Consider the following 19,276-nt stretch of genomic DNA (forward strand, 5'->3'; position numbering starts at 1 on the left):
TTTCCAAAGAAAATATAAGAAAAAAGTTCCTCATAGATTCTGGAAAGAGTCAAGAAACCAGCAAATTCGTTGGTCACTAGTGCATTTCATTGTAGCCTGCTATTTTTACATAATATATATACTCAACCTTTAAAAAATAAGAATCTTACCTTATTCTTTGTTTTGTAATCGTGTTTAGTTACAATGGAAAGTCCTGAGAGTTAATTTACTTAAAGATAACTAGCAGTTAACGCATTTCAATCCGTTGTGTGATCGTTCTAATATCGCACGTTCCCCACCGGGGGCGCTATAGCGTAGGAGAAAAAAATTCACTAAATTATAACAAATATTTTCTCAGAGACATATATAAGCAAGAAAAAATCTAAATTAAAAAATCCTAGCAAAACAGGTATTATGGTAGGTATACGAACGAAGCTCTTATTTTAAAACGTCATCATGGAATTTGACTCAATGTATTATATTGTGGCACTCTATTGTATCCATTCGACAACCAATTATTGAGAGGAAATGGAAAATAAGACCAATGCCACTGTAGTGTGTGGTGTAGGTGTAGTCGGGTGTAGTACTAGCAGTAGTACTTAATGAGGAAACTGCCCAGCCCACATGTATTAAGCTCCTCCCCCTGCTTACAGGTATGATCAGGTGCTGTATAGATACAAGGGAATATAACGAAACCTTATTTATAAACTGTAGGTGCCAGGCCTTGTGAGGCCTCCAATACGGAATTAACTGAGAATTTTAGTGTTCGTTTTTAAAGGGGACACATTATAAGGTAGGCTACGTGAGTCGAGCGTTTTCTTCCTGCTCTGCTTGGTTGTGTTTATCGATTGTTTGCGTTGGTCTGAGTCATGTTTCACGTTTTGCTGAAATGTAAGCTGATTAACTGGAAGTTACGTCGAAACGGTGAATAATTGGCGACATGTGTCATGCACGATTCTGAGTTTATTATAAATGGTATTTTAGGCTACATGTTTCTGTTCTGCTCCAATAGATAGGCTATTTGGCTTTTGTATAATGTGTTGCCTGATTGTTTTTGCTAATATACACTTTTGAACATGTTTCTACAATTTGTTGCTATTTTCTTTAGAAACTATCGATTTTTGTTTTTAGAAAAGGACATCAAACTTGTTGACAGCTAAATGTGAATGCTCTTTTGTCTCGTATTTGTCTCATTCATATGGGAACCGTTGTTAATTGTTATTAAGTCGATTCATAAACATAGAAGTCCTCAATTCTGAACCTTTATCGCTATATCCTGAAAATGTGTGATGTCCGATTCGTTCGAATCGTTCTTTTGAATCGGATCTTTTTAATGAATTAACCCATTGAGCCACAAAACCTTTCGGAGCGACTCGTACGCGTAGCAAAATCGTACTAAATCAATAAAGATTGATTCTCGAGTCAACAGCTGACTGAACAGAACAGAGAACCGTCCGTCTTTATCCGACTCGTAATTAACCAAGAACCAGTCAGGGACCTCACCTGAGTAAGATTGTTAAATTGAACGAAGGATATGATTAATGGGCCGAAAACTAAGTCTAATAGCTATACGTTTACATCATACCAGTGCGTTTGAAAGGAAGCGGTTCTTCTGTTCGAAAGAACCGATTCGTGAGATCAATTGCAACAGTGCTGCAGCAGCACACTCAGCCTCATCTGGCTTAACTGGTTCTGTCACTCATTTGAGTCAATACGTGCTTTATAGTTTCGCTGTGGTTTCGAGAAACAGCGTTCCTATATATCCACATTTCTCTTCAATGATGTTATTCTTAAGTCTGTTAGTCAAGGATTGGCTACTAGTTTTGAAAAGCACTTTTTGGCTGTTTTTGTGTGTTTTGTAGTAGGCCCATAAATTCCCATAAACTGTATTCAATCCTTGTCATTGTATGAGTTTTTAGGCTCCGAAACTATGAGGTGTGTTGATGTCTTCAGTTTTAGGCTCTATGGTTTTAGGCCAGACTGCCCAGCTAACAAAAATATGTTTCGCTAATGTATTAAGTCTGGATGTTCAAAACTTTTAAGTTTCTTAAATGTTTAAAAAAAATTATAGCAATTTTTTTGTTGGTTATGCAAATATTAGAGAAAACGTTAAGTACATTTATCATTTTGAAAACACTATGAGAACGTTATTAAAGACCAGATAACTTTGAATGAACGTCCTATTAATGTTAGCAGAATGTTTGTTCATAACCTTGTAAGCCAAAGTTATAAGAGTGTACCCTGTTAGCTGGATGTGTAGAAACAAATGACATGGTCTTTTGTTTCGTAATGTTCTCTGTTATGAAGCAGAACAACAAATGTAAACGCCGGTTGTGAAGAACTGGGCTGGACCACCAGAAACCCATGGTCTCCTATTGTGAAGGCGTTACTGTTTGAGGCGGCACACCTTAACACAACACCATCTGACATTTGTGCATTACTCCTACATTTCCTGTCAAGAGTGTCGGCCTGAGGGTGTGAAGTAATTCCAGTAATTTTGTTACTTCCTAAATTTATATTTGGTGTAACCACAGAGATGAAGTCCACCTCTTTTATGTGGGAATTCCAGCTGTATTCTTCTAAACTTTTTGTTTTTATTGTTGCTAAAATGTGAGAGTGGTTTTAGCACGTTGCTATGTGGTTGCTAGCATGATCTGGGATGTTTCTCTTGTGATATTGTAGCCTCTAGATATGGTTCAGCTCCCACCTTCAATGCAAGTCTGGGATTTTGTCATATTGACAAAAATCTGGTGTGACTAACATGCAAAAAAAAAAAAAAAAAAAAGATGTCCCATTATTCTTCTGTCCCTTTTTTACCCATTTTTATTTATTTAAATAATGTTACACATGTATTCAAGGTTTAGAGAAATATGTTCTTTGTACCTCATATGTTATGTATTTGACGGTTGTACCACATTATATTTTTAGAGTTTTTAAATTGCCACTTGTTGAAAATTATATAAAAGTTTTCCGGAACCAACATGAATATAAAGAGTATTTCAAAGAATTTGGATGTATAGTTCTTTCTTTATTGTGGACTGTGTTGTTATTATTGTTAACTAATACTAAAACTATTAAAATGTTTTTTAATGTTGGAAAAAAGTTAAACATTCTTTAGGAGGCACTTCCAATTGGTTCACTAAAGCTTGGGACTCTTTTAAGCAATATGTTATAGAATATCATCTCCAGCTTAGGCTACTTTATTTGACTAATGTTTCTAAAATTAAAATATATCAAAGCTAAATAAAACCTAATAAAATGACAGTAGTACGTGACAAAATTACTAAAACTAAAATGAAAACTGAAAATATAAAAATAAAAGCTAATTCAATTGTAATAGATACTATAATAGTATATAAATAATAGTGAAATGGGCAATTCTATATCGCATGTCAGTCACTGACCCACATGCTGAAGTTTAATACTTAGCGTTTGTCTTCGTGTTCAAGGCCAATATTATGCAGAAACATTCTCTGGGCCAGTGTACATATTAAACATTAACAGACTGAGGTAATGATTGTCAGTGTAACCAAAGTGCCGTGCAAATCAACGTCCTTCAGGAACTCGCTTCAAGAAAGAAAAAAAAAGCTACTGTTGTGTTTTCTCAGACTCAAAAATGATTGAGGGCATTTTAGGGAGAAAGACATTTTTAAAACCTGGATAAAGAATTGTATATTTAAAGTTAAACGCATCTTCCATCCATCCTTAGTCTTCATAAGGTGGCATCGCCTCAGTGAATGGAGACCTTCCCAGCTAAATATCCCAGTTCCTCCTTAATTCCTTGAGGAAAAATTTATATCAGAAAGTACCAAAGGATTTTTATAGTGGGCGGAGCTTTCCATGGGCTCAGGTGGGGGTTTATAATGTACACAGTTTGTTTTGTTTTTTTACTCATTATTACCATATAGGCTAATTCCTGTGGGGACAACTGCTGGTCATGTACATCTTTAAAAATGGAGATATTATGTTGAAACATATTTTGGATACCCTGCTGGTTTACGTTCCCATTCTAGGTGTTTAGTTCAGCATTGAAAATGGAAGTGAGATTTAAAGGGACGGTAAGTCCATAAAGTATCTAGTTGTTTATGCTAGTTGTTGAATGCTTAACATGAGCTGTCTTAAGTTTACTAAACAGCGTAATGTGTCATCTGAGCCGTCTAATGACAACAGAGACGGGACTGTAAATACTGACTTGCACCTGTTGGACTTGAGTGTGTTGCTTTTGTTGCTGTGAAGTAAAATAGCCTATATTACTATAAATTGGTAAATGGTCTACAGTAATTTTCTAGTTGCTTACTTACTAGCTGCTATTTTAACCTGTGACCCCCGCGGGATAGGCTAAATCGCACAAAAAGGATCCCATAATTTACTCACCCTCAAGCCATCCTACACTGTAAAAAATGATATGATCAATAAGTTATTATTATGTCCAACATATGTTTTTACATTGCTTTAACTCATCAAAATAAGTTACTCAATTTTCTACTTTTTTTTTTAACAAGTCAGTTTAATGTAATTTAAGTGGAAATGACTTAAACATCCAAGTTAATTGTACTTAAATTTAAGACAGAAACTTTTTTTTTTTTACATTGTACGGTATGTCTATATGACTTACTTCTTTCAGCCAAACACAATCGGAGTTATATTAAAAATATCATGGCTCTTCCAAGCTTTATAATGGAAGTGAATCGTACGTACCTTGTTTTTTGAAGCCCAAAAAAGCGCATCCATCCATTATAAAAGTAATCCATACAGCTCCAGGGGGTTAATAAAGACCTTCTGAAGGATTTTTGTAATAAAAATTTGTAAAAAAAAATAAATAATAACTTTATAAACTGTAATAATCACTTGCTTCCGGTGACGTCAAGTTCAATACAGGTATTACATAATCTGCCGTTCACTCCAATTATAAAGCTTGGAAGAGCCAGGAGGGTGAGTCAATTATGGTATAATTTTCCTTTTTTGGAGAACTAACCCACAATAAATCACACAAAAATGACATTTCTGTGATCATTTACTCTCCTAAATTTTAAACTCGTATGATTTTTCTTTTTCTTTTTTTGTGGAACACAAAAGGAGATATTTTGAGGAATGTCCTGGCTGCTCTTTTCAGTAATTAAAGTGAAGGGGTCTGGGGGCTGTCGAGCTCCAAAATGATGAAAAAGCATCGTAAAAATGGTCCATATGATTCAAGGATTGTGCTGGTTAGGTTTATGCTAGTTCACATGAATTAAGGGAGTCTGGTGACCCGTTCACTTTGCGTCTGTAGGGCTTTAGAGGTGGTGAGCAGTGATGTATTCATAATCATAAACTACAGCATAAGTCAGCAGTATGTTAGAACAGGTGTAAGAACACCAGACTGTAAGAGTCTAATGAAGGGAGTTCCCTAGAAAAGGGTAGTGCTGATATTTGCATCCCTGATTTCATCAGTTTTGAGCAACTTCCTTTTTTGACCATCATTGTTGTCATCAACAGCAGTCATGGTTCCATGATGTTTCATATCAGAAATCTACGCAATTTCAAAGTATTACTAAGCTATTTTGTGGAAGCCGTGATACATTTGTTCCATTTTGCTAAGGTCGGTCAGCTTTGCGAACACAGACTCTCTCTGACCTTTGCAGCCAATAAAAACATGGGAAGCATTCCAGGAATTCTCTAGTCCAATAGAAACTGCTCTCAAAGTATGTCATGATGATGGTTGCAGCAGGTCTTTGTTAGGCGACACGTTTGGCTTCAAATCAAATCGTGAACAAGTTAAAATAATTCAATGTGAGTGATTCAGCCCTTATTTTTTATTTACAATAAAGATATTAACTTGCATCAACCGTGCTAATTATGAACTTTGGAATCGGGTTTGCCCTTAAAACCCTCTCTTGTACTGACAATAGCTTGACTACTAGTCAATGTTCGGTTTCACTCAACGAATGTCTGCTGCGAGACGCGTGTTGTCAGACTGTTTATTGGTGAGCCGTTGGTGAGGAAGTGTCGGGTATCAGTGTTGTCACGCGCTGGCTCCGCCCCCTTGTACCTGTATGGCAGGAATTCAGCAGGTGCGAGCATGTTCAGCTAGGGCCAGAGCTGACAAACAACAGCCGAGCGAGGCCCTCAAAAACTGGCACTTTTCGTCTCGACCGGTTTCCTTTGGTGGTTTGTAAACGTTCTGATATATTGTTGTTGTTGTTTGGTTTACGTTGCGCTAATAAACGTAACCACTTCTTTATCGTTTCAGAAAACAGACATGGAGGAGATGACGATATGGGAGCAGCACACGGTCACGTTATCGAAAGTAAGTTGCGGATCGAGGGTTTAATTCGCCTTAGCCACACCTTATCTGGCTGTGTACAGGTGTGTCTGAGAACGTGACACCAGGTTTACAGTTTCCCAAACAATTGAAAGTCGAGGCGGATTAAAAGTTTTGTGAGCATGAGGGTTTTTTTCCACCTGTCACTGGGACGCACCCGAAATTTTGGAATGTCAAGTTTGGGGTCATCTGGTGCATTTCATCATAGAAATAAAATTGCCTTTATTCTTTAATTAAAGATTTTTTTTGTTTGTTTATCATTTTTATTTTATTTGCTAATTATTTTTTCGTTTGCTCTTTTGTCTCATTTAATTTATTTGATCTTTTTCTTTTGTCTTTCATGTTTTTTCTTTTTGTTTTGTTTTTTTCTTGGTAAAATTTGTTCTTTTGATCTTTTTGTTTATTTCTTGCTCTTTCGTTCTTTCTTTCCTTCGCTCTTTCTTTCTTTCCTTCGCTCTTTCTGTCTCTTTTTTTTTTGCTCTTTCTTTCTTTTGCTCTCGCTCTTTCTTTCTTTTACTGTTCCGTTCTTTCTTTTTAGTTTTTTCTTGATGTGTTTTTATTCTTTTTTTGTTAATTTCCTATTTTCTTTCTTTCTTACATTTTTCACTTATTTGTTCTGTCATTTTTGTTTGTTCTTTCATTCTTTTTTTTTTTTTTGCTCGATCGTTCAGTCTTTTGTTTGTTCATTCTTTCGTTCACAGGATTCCAAGGTCGGCTTCGGTTTTGCGGTCTCAGGTGGGCGAGACAAGCCCAACCCAGTAAACGGGGACACAGCAGTGGTGGTCTCTGATGTGCTTCCCAGCGGCCCCGCCATGGGCCGTCTTCAGTGAGTCCACTTCTCCTGCATTCAGACCCACACTACTTCCTCCCACATATCCTGTGTAATCCTGTCAGACCTGTCAAGGCTGTCTACAAGATGGAAAAACCAACATACTCAAAACATATTTGGCATATGATTTTTTGTGATAGAGACTCACGTGATTTATTGTCCACAGTACACGAGACCAGATAGCTATGGTGAATGGTGTTTCCATGGACAATGTCACCTCACTCTACACTATTCAAAATCTGAGGAAATGTGGGAAATTGGCAAACATTGTAAGTAAGAACATTCCAAAAACATTGCCAAAACAAATACCTAGGTAACATTTTTGCGGTTTGAAAACAATTCTTGTTTTGTTCATTTTGTAGACCGTGAAGAGGCCACGCACAATTCAGATCCCTGCGAGCAACAGACCGACTCGTTCTGCCTCACAATCCAACATACTAGATGAAGACGGACCTCAGAACAGAGGTCAGCGTGGCGCTGACACCAGCCGTAACCGACGAACTCGAAGCGTGACACCTGACCGCAACGGTCATGACCTCCCCATCATGTCCGGCTTCAAGAGGCTGCCCAGTCAGGATGTGCAAAACAAACCCATCAGAACAACCCTGATCAAGAAAAAACCCACAGATGGTCAGAATCTCATTGCTTTGAATTGTGGAATCTTTTATGGTTCTTGCCGAGTTTTCAACATGTTTCTCTCTGCAGAGTACGGGATGAAGCTGGGGAGCCAGATTTTCATCAAGCACATGACTCCCACCGGTCTGGCTGCCAAAGAGGGCACCCTTCAGGAAGGAGATCTTGTTTTAAAGGTGAGGAGCAGGTTCTTTAGGAACCGTTCCATCGCACTTAGATGTTGTGTAACCTATTTAAAACTTCTTGTATAGATTAACGGCATGACGACAGAAAATCTGTCCCTGCTGGAGACCAAGCACCTAGTGGAGAAGTCTAGAGGTAAACTGACCATGTTGGTGTTGAGGGACGACAGAAAGTTCCTGGTCAGCATTCCTGAAGTGGAGGACAGTCCTCAAAACAGCGCGGACGAGAAGAGGGAAGACAGTAGCTCCGAGCTGGAGGGTGAGAGTCAATGTTTTGACAGCTGATCTCTGGTTTTTGGAGTGTTGATACTGACTTTCAATTTTTGCTTGAAGAAATCTCAGACCTGGATTCTGACAACCCCACAAATCGAAAATCCCGTCCAAGAGAACGACGTTCTCGAAGGTGAACACCTCAACTCTGACCTGATTCTCTGACTCTTTTAGTTAAATGATCTTTGCACTAACAGAGCTCATTGATCCACAGAAGTCGTGCCAATCCTGTGTCTAAACCACGCGAATCTCCCCCTTTGCGCTCTACAAGACCGCCCGCCCAGTTGATCCCCCCTCGCAGAGGTGAGCCTTAGTGCAAAAACTCAATGGGTCTCATTTATGAAACGCAAGTTAAAATTTAATTCAATATGGCATGGTCATGGCCAAGAGGTTTTGTTTATGCAATAGTTGTTTATGCAATTAGCTGACTGATGCTTTGGCCTTGTGCAGTTCCCTCTGAGTCTGAATCGGACCGCAGCAACTCGCCTCCACCGTCAAGACACGACACTCTCGATAACAGAGACCGATACAAGTAAACATGGCTTCATGTGTATTCAGCTCTGCAGAACCAGAGTTATATTAATGTCTTGTTTTTCATTTGTTTTGGGTTGCACTTTATTTTACAGTACGTGCACTTTTGTGTACTTAGTGTACTTGCCTAAGAAAGCACTGGTTAATATAAGGTAACTACATGGGTTAGGTGTAGGTTTAGGGTTAGTACATGGTTATTAACCAGTTATTGTAATAACTAAGTATATAGTATGTACATGGACTACAAGGACTGTAAAATAAAGTGCTACTTTGTATTTTATTTCAGAAATTGTGATGAAACTAAACTAATAAATGGCTTATACAATTACTTTATCTCTTTTTGTTTGTTTGTTTTTCTTATACTTTGGTGTTTCTCTGTCTCTAGGCTTTATTTTGTATTTAGTTTTTTCTGTCTGTTTTGCTGTTTTTATTTTTAGTTATATAGATGCATGGATTACATGGTACTTATTTTATTTTGTGTTGCTTTTGTCAGGATTTTTTCCCCTGTTTTGCTTATTTTATTTTGTTATTGTTTAGTTTTTTTCTGGTTGGGTTGTTTTGTTTTGCTTTTAGTTTCTTCGTGTGTTTATTATTTTGTTTTGCGGTTTTATTTTTGTATTTGTTTTTCTTTCTGTATTTCTTTTTTTGTGTGTGTGTGTGTGTGTGTGTGTGTGTGTTTTCATTTTGCAATTGTGTTTTATCATACTACTGTTTGTTTGGGTGAGATGCAAGGGTCACATGTTTGTCTGTTTCAGGGTTCTCTCAGGGATCTCCACATTGCCAAACCCTCGAGCCTCACCCGTCACCCAGAACTGGAACCCCTCCACTGCCTCACGACCACGCAGAGGTCTGCCTCAAAATGCGATTTTACCATATTTATAAACCAGCTCTGGAATCAAATACTTCACTGAATGATTCAGTAAATGATATGTACGAACCTTGTAGACAATTGAATCTCTGTAGTTTAATGTTTGTTTTGTGTTACCAGCTGTTTCTGAGTCAGATTCAGACCGGAGCGCCTCTCCGCCCCCCAGACGTGAGAGTCCCAGACCTGAAAAAAACTCCAGATACAAGTATGAGTCCACACCAAATGCAAATACAATGTTACATCTTGAGCACATTTTCTGAATGGACGAGTCGTTGAATTGTCTGAAAGACCATCTCAAAGGTTTAGTTCACCCAAAAGTGAAAATTCTGTCATTATTTACTCATCCTCATGTCTTTCCAAACCCAAAAGACTATCGGTTATCTTCGGAACACAAATGAAGATCTTTTTGATGAAAACTTTCTGTCCCTCCATTGACAGTCTACACAACTACCACTTTGACGCTTTAAAAGTTCATAAAGAGATCATAAAATTAATCTATATGAATTGAGCGGTTTAGTCCAAATTTTCTATAGAGACTCGATCACTTTATATGTTGAACAGATTGAATTTAGGCTTGAGGATGATTGAGTAATGACAGAATTTTAATTTTTGGGTTAACTATCCCTTTAAGTATTGTTGTAAACCGAGAAACCTGTTCTAATTCCCAACATGTTCCATTCTTGAAAAAGTGACCAGGTCCGAATGATGTTCTTAAAGTTCGAGAACATGCACCGTGACCTTTTTCACTTCATAGGTTTTCAATAATGTTTCTAGAAATATCTCCAATGCCTCTTCTCTTCTCCCAGGGTGCTTCCCGATCTCCCTCCTCCTGGAATGAAGTCTTCCTCTCTTAGCATGTCTCAGGATTTCCCCCGCCGCATGGCCTCCCCTTACAGGCCTCCACCCAGAGGTGATTTTTCACCCCCTACGGCACTTCATTTTCAGTTCTGTATCCCGTTTTAACAGACTCATTCAAGAGCATGTCTTTTCCATACAGCTGCATCAGAGTCCGAATCGGACGATAGTACCGGACCACGCAGACAGGGGACTCCAGCCAGCCAGGAGTCCCACAATAGATACAGGTACACATGAGGGACGCCTCACTGCCACTTTTAACGCAACTCACACCGGACTCTTTCAGTAGGCCCAGTCATCTGCCTGTACACGACGAGATAAAAGTTTATTTTGTTGTTTTTCATTTATTTGCTTTATTTTTTTGTGTTGCATTATGTTGCTTGTATGCATTCATGTATTTTTCTTTCATTGTGATATCTGAAAATGTGATATGTGTGATCTTTTAAAATAAAAGACACCGAATCAACCTGAGTTTTCTCCTGTACTATGTTGATTTGTGGCTCTTGATAAGGAAATATTGCTCCTAAGACCTAGATAGCATCTTGTATCCAACATCTGAGTTCATAAGTATACAAATTATCCACATAATACAATAAACAGCATTTATACACACATTATGTAAGATTTTAAATGTTATTTAATTCTCAACAACCAGTGGTGTAATGAAGATAGAAGTATCATAGATTTGGATCTAATGATCTTTTTGATACGTTTAGTACGTTCTGCCAGTCCATATGAATCATTGATTTTTGGGACTTAATTGACCCTATAATCAGTTATGGCAGCGGATAGTCCACCCCTTTCAATGAGAGAGAGAGACCCCCAGAAACCCTGAGGTGAATATCTCCCTCAATGATTTCACATTAGTTCCCACTCTCCTCATGGACAAGCATCATTTAGTATCCCCTCATCCTGCTTTTTTCTCTCACCCTCCCATCTGCCCTCTTTCTCTTGCAGGGCGCCCCCAGAGGTCACACCAGTCCCTGTAATGGAACCCCCAAAATGGGCGAAACCCTCAACTCCTGTACAGAGAGGTACGAGCAAATCGTGAAGGAAATATTCAAGGTTAAATGTAAAAAAATGTATGCCATGAAAATATTTTTTCTTAATACTTAGAACAATATTTTGTCATTTCAATTAAATATTACACATTATTTTCTAAATATTAAAGTTTACATTGCTGTAAGTTCTGTAATTACACGTAATTGTTTACACATTAATTTCCCATAATATATAAATAATAAATATTGATGGCATAAATATTTTAACTACGAAAAGTATTTTTAAATGAATTCTTAATTTCAATTAAACATTTGAAGTGTACACTATTACACATTATTTTCCAAATATGAATGTGTAAATTACAGTACATTTTGTAATTGCATATTAATATTTACAAATGAATTTTCCGTAATATATATATATATTTTATATAGATGACATGAAAATAATTTTTCTGTCAGTTTTTTTTACCTTGTGTCTCAATCTTAAATATGAAAAATATTTTTTTGAAATTAATGTGTATATATTAAATATGAAATATGTAAATATCCATGTGTACATGATTATTTAAAAGTTTGCGTTAATAACTGTACATTTTGTAATTGTTCATGCACATTTCACATGATATATGATATATAAATACCGTAATAAATATTGATGGCATGAAAAGAATTTTTCTTCATACCTCAATCTTAACTGTGAAAAATATATATTTTTATTTAATAAATTATTCAAATTAAATATTTAAAGTGTAAATGATTACACATTATTTTCTAAATATTAATGTGAAAATTACTGTAAATTATTTAATTACATATTCATATTTGCACTTTTTTTTCTGAAATATATCAATATTATTGATGGCATGAAATTATTTTTTTCTGTCATTTATTTGTACCTCAATGTCAAGTTTAAATATTGATGTGTAAATATTTAAATATCCATGTGTACATGATTGTTATTTAAATATTAGTGTGTAAATTCAGTAATTGTTCATACACATTTCACATTAATATTTACGCATACATTTCATAAAATATAAATAATAAATATTGATGGCATGAAAATAATTTGACATTTTTTGTAAGTATGAAAGATATTTTTTAAAATGAATGTATATATTTAAATACTGATGTGTACATTCATACACATCAGTAATGTGTATGAAATCTCATTTTTCATACACATTGCAAACTATTTACACATACATTTTTCATAGAAGTCATATGAAGCATTTTTGTGAAGTAATATTTTTATGAAGTAATATGTCATTAGCTATTACAATTTAAAATTACATCCTTTGCATTTTAAATTCACACCATTCGAGTCATTAGCAACCCATAATGGTCTCTAATTTGCATATTTAATCAGCTCCTTCAGAATCCGAGTCGGATGCAAGTTACAACACTCCTCCGAGATCACAGTCTCCAGTCAGTAAAAACTCAAGAATCAGACAAGGGTAAGATATACTAATGCTGTTTTATTTGTTTTGGATTATTATTTTGCATATAACGATGACCGCTATTTTCATTATTGTTTCGTCTCAGGGCTGAAATGCAAGTGCCAATCATCAACAACCGACAAGATCCCCCACTCAGATCCGCTCCTGCCAGACCACCACCCGAATGTATGTATAATACACTTATTACATGTCTGAGTAGTCGTTAGAGAAAGATGCCATTCATGTTGCCATATGAATGAATGTACATCTTTCTTTGGCCTTTGTAATGTTGTTTTGGTTTATTCGCCAGATTCCTCTGAATCAGAAAGGGCCCCATCACCTCTCGGGAGATCTGACAGTCCCAGCCACAACAGCGATCACAGGTTCAGAACGCCTCCTATGATCTATATTTATCTAATCCACACTTAAGATAACAGATTATGTCATAGTGAAGGTCAGCAAACACTTTGGTTGCAACCAAACAATTCCTTTGTATGCGGTCATTATTGTGTGAATGAATATATCGACTCTTTCTTTCAGTTTTCCACATGCTAATGGAAATCTCCGCTCCAACATATCCATTCCCAACCACACCACGTTGAAATGTGAGTACCATTAGTCCAAAAGCACACCCATAATGCATTGCAACTTATTGAGTGACTGTAGGGTATTAAATTGTAACTGTTTAATCTCAGCGAAACCTGTAGAGGAGCCACTTTATTCACTTCCACCAGACGCAGTGCCAACACCAAACCTGGGGTGAGAAATGTAGTTTTTTTGTGTGTGTATGCAGATCAAAGACAAGACATGTGTCATATTTCACCCCAAAATTAAATTGGGGAAACATATTTTTTTACAAACATATTTTTGTACATTTTTTTTTTTTTTTTTTTTTTACATTTTCACATTTTCTTCACAACAACGTTAAAGCATAAATAAGCATGAAAGACAAAACAACAATTTCTACAATGATGTATAAATACGTTATTTATATTTAATTGATTATATGTATTATATTAAATATTTTATATATAAATGTTTTGTATTATATATTTTATTACATTATTTTTTATTTATAATTAATTTAAAATAAGCATAAATTAAATCAAATATTACTTTATATGGTGTAAAGAGATACTTTAATTTAAAAAAAATTAACCGTTTTATATTTATAATTAATTTAAAGACATTCAAAAATAAACATGATGTACATTCATATTTACATTCCTTTTATTATTTTAATAATATTAATATTTATAGTTAAAGATAATTTGAATAAGCTTGAATGATTTAAATTATAAAAAATAATGATTAAAAATTATTTATATTTATTATATAAAATATTTACATACAAACATTATAAATAAAATGTAATGTATTTATACATTATGCTAATGTTTTATTTGTATTTACATTTAATTAAAATAATGTTTTTTTTTGTTGTTGTTGTTTTTCCATACCAGGTACAGCTCGGACCGGAACCACGTCAGCTTTGTGAAGGAGGGCAACGTTGGGTTGAGGCTGGTGGGAGGAAATGATGTTGGCGTCTTTGTTGGTGGTGTCCAGCCCAACAGTCCAGCCCAGAGGCAAGGCATGACAGAGGGTGATCAGATACTGGAGGTAGGACCAAAGAACCATGTACATACATGATCATACCTTTCAGCTATATTCTCCATTCTTCAAGAGTCTCTGTTATTTTGGTAGGTAAACGGTGTAGACTTTAACCACTTCACCAGAGAGGAGGCAGCTATGTACCTCATGAACATCCACGCTGGGGACCGAATCGATATTCGGACTCAGAACAAAATGGACAGTGAGTGCCTTCATGTCCAGACATTAGGATGTCACTTGTGACCAATCCTTTGCAGTAGTCCAAACAAAAAAAGTCACATTAGGGAAGTAAAATGGATTATGAATGCCATTTCCAAATTAATTTCTGCTCCTGCCCTCCTAGTCTACAAGAAGATTTTGAAGTCCAGCCTCGGTGACTCTTTCTACATCCGTACACACTTTGACCATGTGGCTGAGAGCAGTCTCGGCTTGAGCTTTACCAGAGGTGAGGTGTTCAGAGTGGTGGACACTATGTATCACGGAAAGCTGGGAAACTGGCTAGCTGTGCGCATGGGCAATGATCTACACGAACTGGACAAAGGCACCATTCCTAACCAGACCAGGTTTGTTAAATTGGTACTTTTTAAGTCTTTCATCCATAGATATGGTAAGTTTGTTTGCTTGTTAAGTATGTTACATTATAGTTGCTAAATGTACTGACTCTCTCTATTTTAGGGCTGAAACTCTGGCCAATTTGGAGCAGGCACAGAGAATAAGTGCGGCAGAGCGCCAAGGCTCCGGCCCCAGAGCCGAATTCTGGAAGCTACGAGGCTTAAGAGGGGCCAAAAAGAATACCAGAAGAACCCGCGACGACCTCTTACAGTTAACGATTCAGGGCAAATTTCCAGCATATGAGAAGGTCCTGCTTAGAGAGGGTTAGTGTTTTGTTTTGTTTTTTTATTAAACTGTGAGATTTTTAATGTCATGTACCTTAACAGTGATAGTGGACTATTCCTAATGGAATCTATGGTTTTGATATGCGTTTGTTTGCTCATATGCAGCCAATTTCAAACGGCCAATTGTCATTTTGGGTCCTCTGAACGACATTGCAAATGAGAAGCTGGCCCGAGAGTTGCCTGATGAATTTGAAGTTGCAGGTATGAAAAATTGGATTAGGTTTTGAGAGAATTTTTCAGTTGAAATTTCTTCACTGTCAAATATTGAATGTTTCCATTTTATTGGCTTGTAGAAATGGTTGCCAGGAGTGGAAGTGATAGTGCATCCAGTGTCATAAAACTAGACACAGTTAGGCGGATAGCAGAGCTGGTAACCTTTTCTTATTAATGCTGTCAGTATAAGCCAACATGACCTCAACCAAACACCAACTAGTTTTCAGCCAACAAAGTATCGTGTTTTCACTTGCAGGAAAAGCATCCCCTGCTGGATATTACACCAACTGCAGTAGAAAGATTGAATTACATCCAGTACCATCCCATGGTGCTCTTCTTGGATCCTCATAGTCGGAAGGACGTGAAGGCCATGAGGCAAAAATACATGCCAGGCTCCAACAAGAGCTCTCGTCGTCTCTACGCTCAGGCCTTAAAGCTAAGGAAACACTATAGCCATCTATTTTCTGGTAAAGCCTGTCTTCAAAGTTCATATTCTCTGCTTAAATCATTTCTGAAAACGCTTTCAGAAGCTTTTTATGTGCTCTGAAAGGCAATCGCTGTTTTTTCTGTCTCCTTAACAGCACGCATTGACCTTGAGCCTAATACAAATATGTGGTATGACATTTTGAAAGACAAGATTCGGCAGCAGCAGTCTAAACCCGTCTGGGTTTCAGAAGTAGCGGTAAGAGCCCTAGACTTTTATAATGATACACTCACGTCTTGTCGAATTAATGTAATTATGAGTTTACAACTTTAAAAACTCAAAACTTTATGAAAGCTCCAACTTGACCATTGGGACATCATGCAAAAAACCAACAGCTCTGAAACAAATCTCTTAATTGCAATAATTCTGACAAGGCGTGAATGCAGGATTGGTGGAGAACCTACATGTCATACTTGAATTGGTTAACGAGAACTTGGTCTGTGTCTAGTTGGAGGGAGGTGCCGACGAGGAGCTTGATGCATTGAGCCGTGCAAACAACTCTGACTACCTTAGTGGTGCAAGTGACTACGAGGACACTGACGGTGAGGCCTTCACAGATGGCGAAGCCTACACTGACAATGAGGACCTGGAAGAGCAAACACAAGGCATCGCCAGGCACCGCAGCAGTGCACTAGCCCGCTCCTCGGAGCCCGCCACTGAGCAGAATCCTAGTCCTGAACCTTCCTACGACCTAGAGCCATTCCTGGAGGAAGAGTCCGAGTACACTCTACCTCCCGGTGAAGTACCTCCTATCCTCCACGTTCCAGAGCCCCGTTCTCCACGCGTTGTCACTGGCTTTCACCAACAAGAAGACGATGTCCCCTCGCAGCGCAGCTTCACGGATTCAGACTTCAGCACTGGTGACATGGCCGCACCACCGGCACCTTCCAATGCGCCGCCCAACTTCAGGGCACCAGATCCCAAAGAAGTCCATTCAGAGACCCCTCCACTGTCAGCCATAGAAGAGAAACTACAACAGGTACCATATATATCTAATACCCATGCCACTGACCAATTGACAACATGATTTATTCAATTAGGACATGTTCTTTAATAGGACGAATCTTAGCCTAACCATACATTACCTCTAAATGCAGAGGGAAATTATAGGTTTCTAATGTTCTTCATGCCACTGATTCTAGAGGTAACCCAAACCTTGAACCTAAAATCTGATTGGTTGATTGATCCACTGAATTACAGTTTGAGTAGCACAACATAATTTAGTCAAATAGGACATCTGCATCCTTAGTAGTTAACTTTCCCTAACCATAACCTACCTTTTAAAAACAGAGTGAAATAAGTTGATAATGTTCTTCACACCACTGATCCCAGAGGTAACTCTTGACTGTAAAACCTTGATTAGTTGATGAATCCACCTTAAGTAAAGTTTGAGTAGCATATCATTAAGTCCTTGACCTTGACCCTAAAATCTGACCCTATCTGATCCACTAATATCAGTTTGAGTAGCATGGCATGATTTAGTCCAGTATGACTTTTTATTGGATCTACATCCTTAGCAGGACCAATAAAAAGCAGAGAGAAATTATTTTTTGATAATGTTCTTCATCCCACTGATCCCAGGGGTAACTCTGATCGTATAATCTGATTAGTTGATGAATCCACCTTAAATAAAATTTGAGTAGCACGTCATTAGATTTTGCCAAGTAAGACATGTTCCTGGAACAACTTTCCTCTCTGAATATTTAGCCCTATCCCTACCCATAAACCTATCTCTACCCATTACATATCCCTAAAATCAGATGAAAATGATAGGTGAATAACACTGATGTAGAAGCACTTAACCCTGGTTGTAAACTTGACATAAACTGTAAACTTTAAAAGTCTCCAAAAATCTGATTGGTTGGTTGAAATGTTGTTCCAGGATCAACAAAGATGTTGATTCAGGAACATGTTGCACTTGGTCAAATCACATTCACCTAATCCCAGAGGTAATCCTGACCCTAAAATGTGGTTGATTGGTAAATCCACTGAATTCCGGTTTGAGTGGTACAGCATGATTGAATAGTAGGACCAACAAAAGACAAATCCTTTACCCTTACCCTGACCATAGCTTACCCTAAATCTTACTGTAGGACTTAAAAGATGTTGATACAGGAACATGTCCTACCTTAAGTCATGTTGAGGTATTTGATTACGTTTAATATTAGGTATCTAGAAATACTCAATGGAGCTATTCATTATTTTGTGTGTTGTTGTTTTAGGCCCGTATGGCAGAACCAGAAAGGAAACCCTCTCCTTCTTTTGTAGTGTAAGTATTTCTATTTGATCTGTCAACTTGTGCTTGAGGAAGATTTTCATTTTTAAATGCATTAATAAATCTTTTCTTTTAGATTGGCACATCACGAAGCCATGCAAATTAGGAGAACACAAATCCAAGGAAGTGACAGTGACAGCGACAGCGATGAAAACGCCAGAGATGATGGCGATTTTGGTATTGATGATGATGAAGCTGATGACATTGAATGGGGACCTGCCACAGAGCTGTAATGTACACGAATTGTACTAACATCACAAACAGGCACATGGACCACTCATGTCTTATTCTGGACCTGTACATTTACACAACCAAACTGGAAATAACTTTTGTGTGTGTGTTTTTTATTAAGTGTTCTTATGGACTTGTTATAGATAACTACTCTTGGATTTATTTTGACGTTTTGTTACCGGAATTGCTTCCTTTTGTGGGTTTGTTGTAACGGATGTGCTGAGGTCTTCCTCAGGATTATTTCCGAAAGAAATATTACCAGTTGTAATAAAGACCATTTGGGTATATTTTACCCTTTTCAGTAACTCGTTATATATTATATTATTTTATTAATGTATTTTGAAATAAATGGAACAAACCATTAAAGCCCAGAGGATGAAAAGTGTTGGAGATTAATCTTACTTAACCTGCTTAAAAGGTGAAGTGCTACATTTCGCCTAGTTGAATCAAATGGAATTGCAACAATACTGACTTTTTTTTAAAAGTAGGTCCCTTGAACATTCCCCCAACTCCCACTGAGCAAACAAACCGATAACCCTTACCCAAACACAGCATTGTTTGAGATCATGTTGCTATTCTAGGTTGGTCGGGATGCACAACAGTGGTTACAGTTTTGAAAGTGCCACACAGTGATACAGATTTGGTTGAATGAGTTATAATAGATCTGTTCAGTCA

At 37.2% G+C, this 19,276-nt stretch overlaps 1 protein-coding gene across 4 annotated transcripts; it reads left to right on the forward strand.

Annotated features, from left to right (window-relative positions):
• The first annotated feature begins 646 nt into the window (after window positions 1–646).
• On the forward strand, window positions 647–18,972 carry tjp3 (tight junction protein 3). 4 transcript variants are annotated; one of them, XM_056256477.1, is made up of 31 exons: window positions 647–772; window positions 6,209–6,265; window positions 6,982–7,106; window positions 7,276–7,378; window positions 7,472–7,739; window positions 7,815–7,918; window positions 7,994–8,183; window positions 8,258–8,327; window positions 8,409–8,497; window positions 8,645–8,726; window positions 9,481–9,572; window positions 9,714–9,798; window positions 10,400–10,503; window positions 10,591–10,675; window positions 11,406–11,482; window positions 12,822–12,909; window positions 12,998–13,077; window positions 13,202–13,274; window positions 13,432–13,496; window positions 13,587–13,650; window positions 14,355–14,511; window positions 14,596–14,704; window positions 14,846–15,065; window positions 15,178–15,377; window positions 15,504–15,599; window positions 15,692–15,768; window positions 15,868–16,078; window positions 16,193–16,293; window positions 16,544–17,074; window positions 18,318–18,364; window positions 18,447–18,972. In XM_056256477.1, the coding sequence occupies exons 2-31, from the start codon at window positions 6,218–6,220 to the stop codon at window positions 18,601–18,603; spliced, it is 3,798 nt and encodes a 1,265-aa protein (XP_056112452.1). In that variant the 5' UTR covers window positions 647–772; window positions 6,209–6,217; the 3' UTR covers window positions 18,604–18,972. The 4 variants fall into 4 exon arrangements, with proteins under 4 accessions (XP_056112452.1, XP_056112451.1, XP_056112454.1 ...); XM_056256476.1 differs by lacking the exon at window positions 647–772 and adding an exon at window positions 4,001–4,037; XM_056256479.1 differs by lacking the exon at window positions 647–772 and adding an exon at window positions 5,953–6,126.
• The last annotated feature ends 304 nt before the right edge of the window (window positions 18,973–19,276 follow it).

This window comes from Rhinichthys klamathensis, unplaced genomic scaffold (genome assembly GCF_029890125.1).
Source record: "Rhinichthys klamathensis goyatoka isolate OS25496 unplaced genomic scaffold, OSU_Roscu_1.1 h1tg000127l_1, whole genome shotgun sequence".
In the NCBI taxonomy this organism is placed as follows: Eukaryota; Metazoa; Chordata; class Actinopteri; order Cypriniformes; family Leuciscidae; genus Rhinichthys; species Rhinichthys klamathensis.

Coding starts and splice junctions, on each gene's coding strand:
- tjp3 (XM_056256476.1), top strand. CDS start 4,014: ATGGAAGTGAGATTTAAAGGGACG. Junction 13,275..13,431: donor AGCCACAACAGCGATCACAG/GTTCAGAACGCC, acceptor TCTTTCTTTCAG/TTTTCCACATGCTAATGGAA. Junction 15,066..15,177: donor ACCATTCCTAACCAGACCAG/GTTTGTTAAATT, acceptor TCTCTATTTTAG/GGCTGAAACTCTGGCCAATT.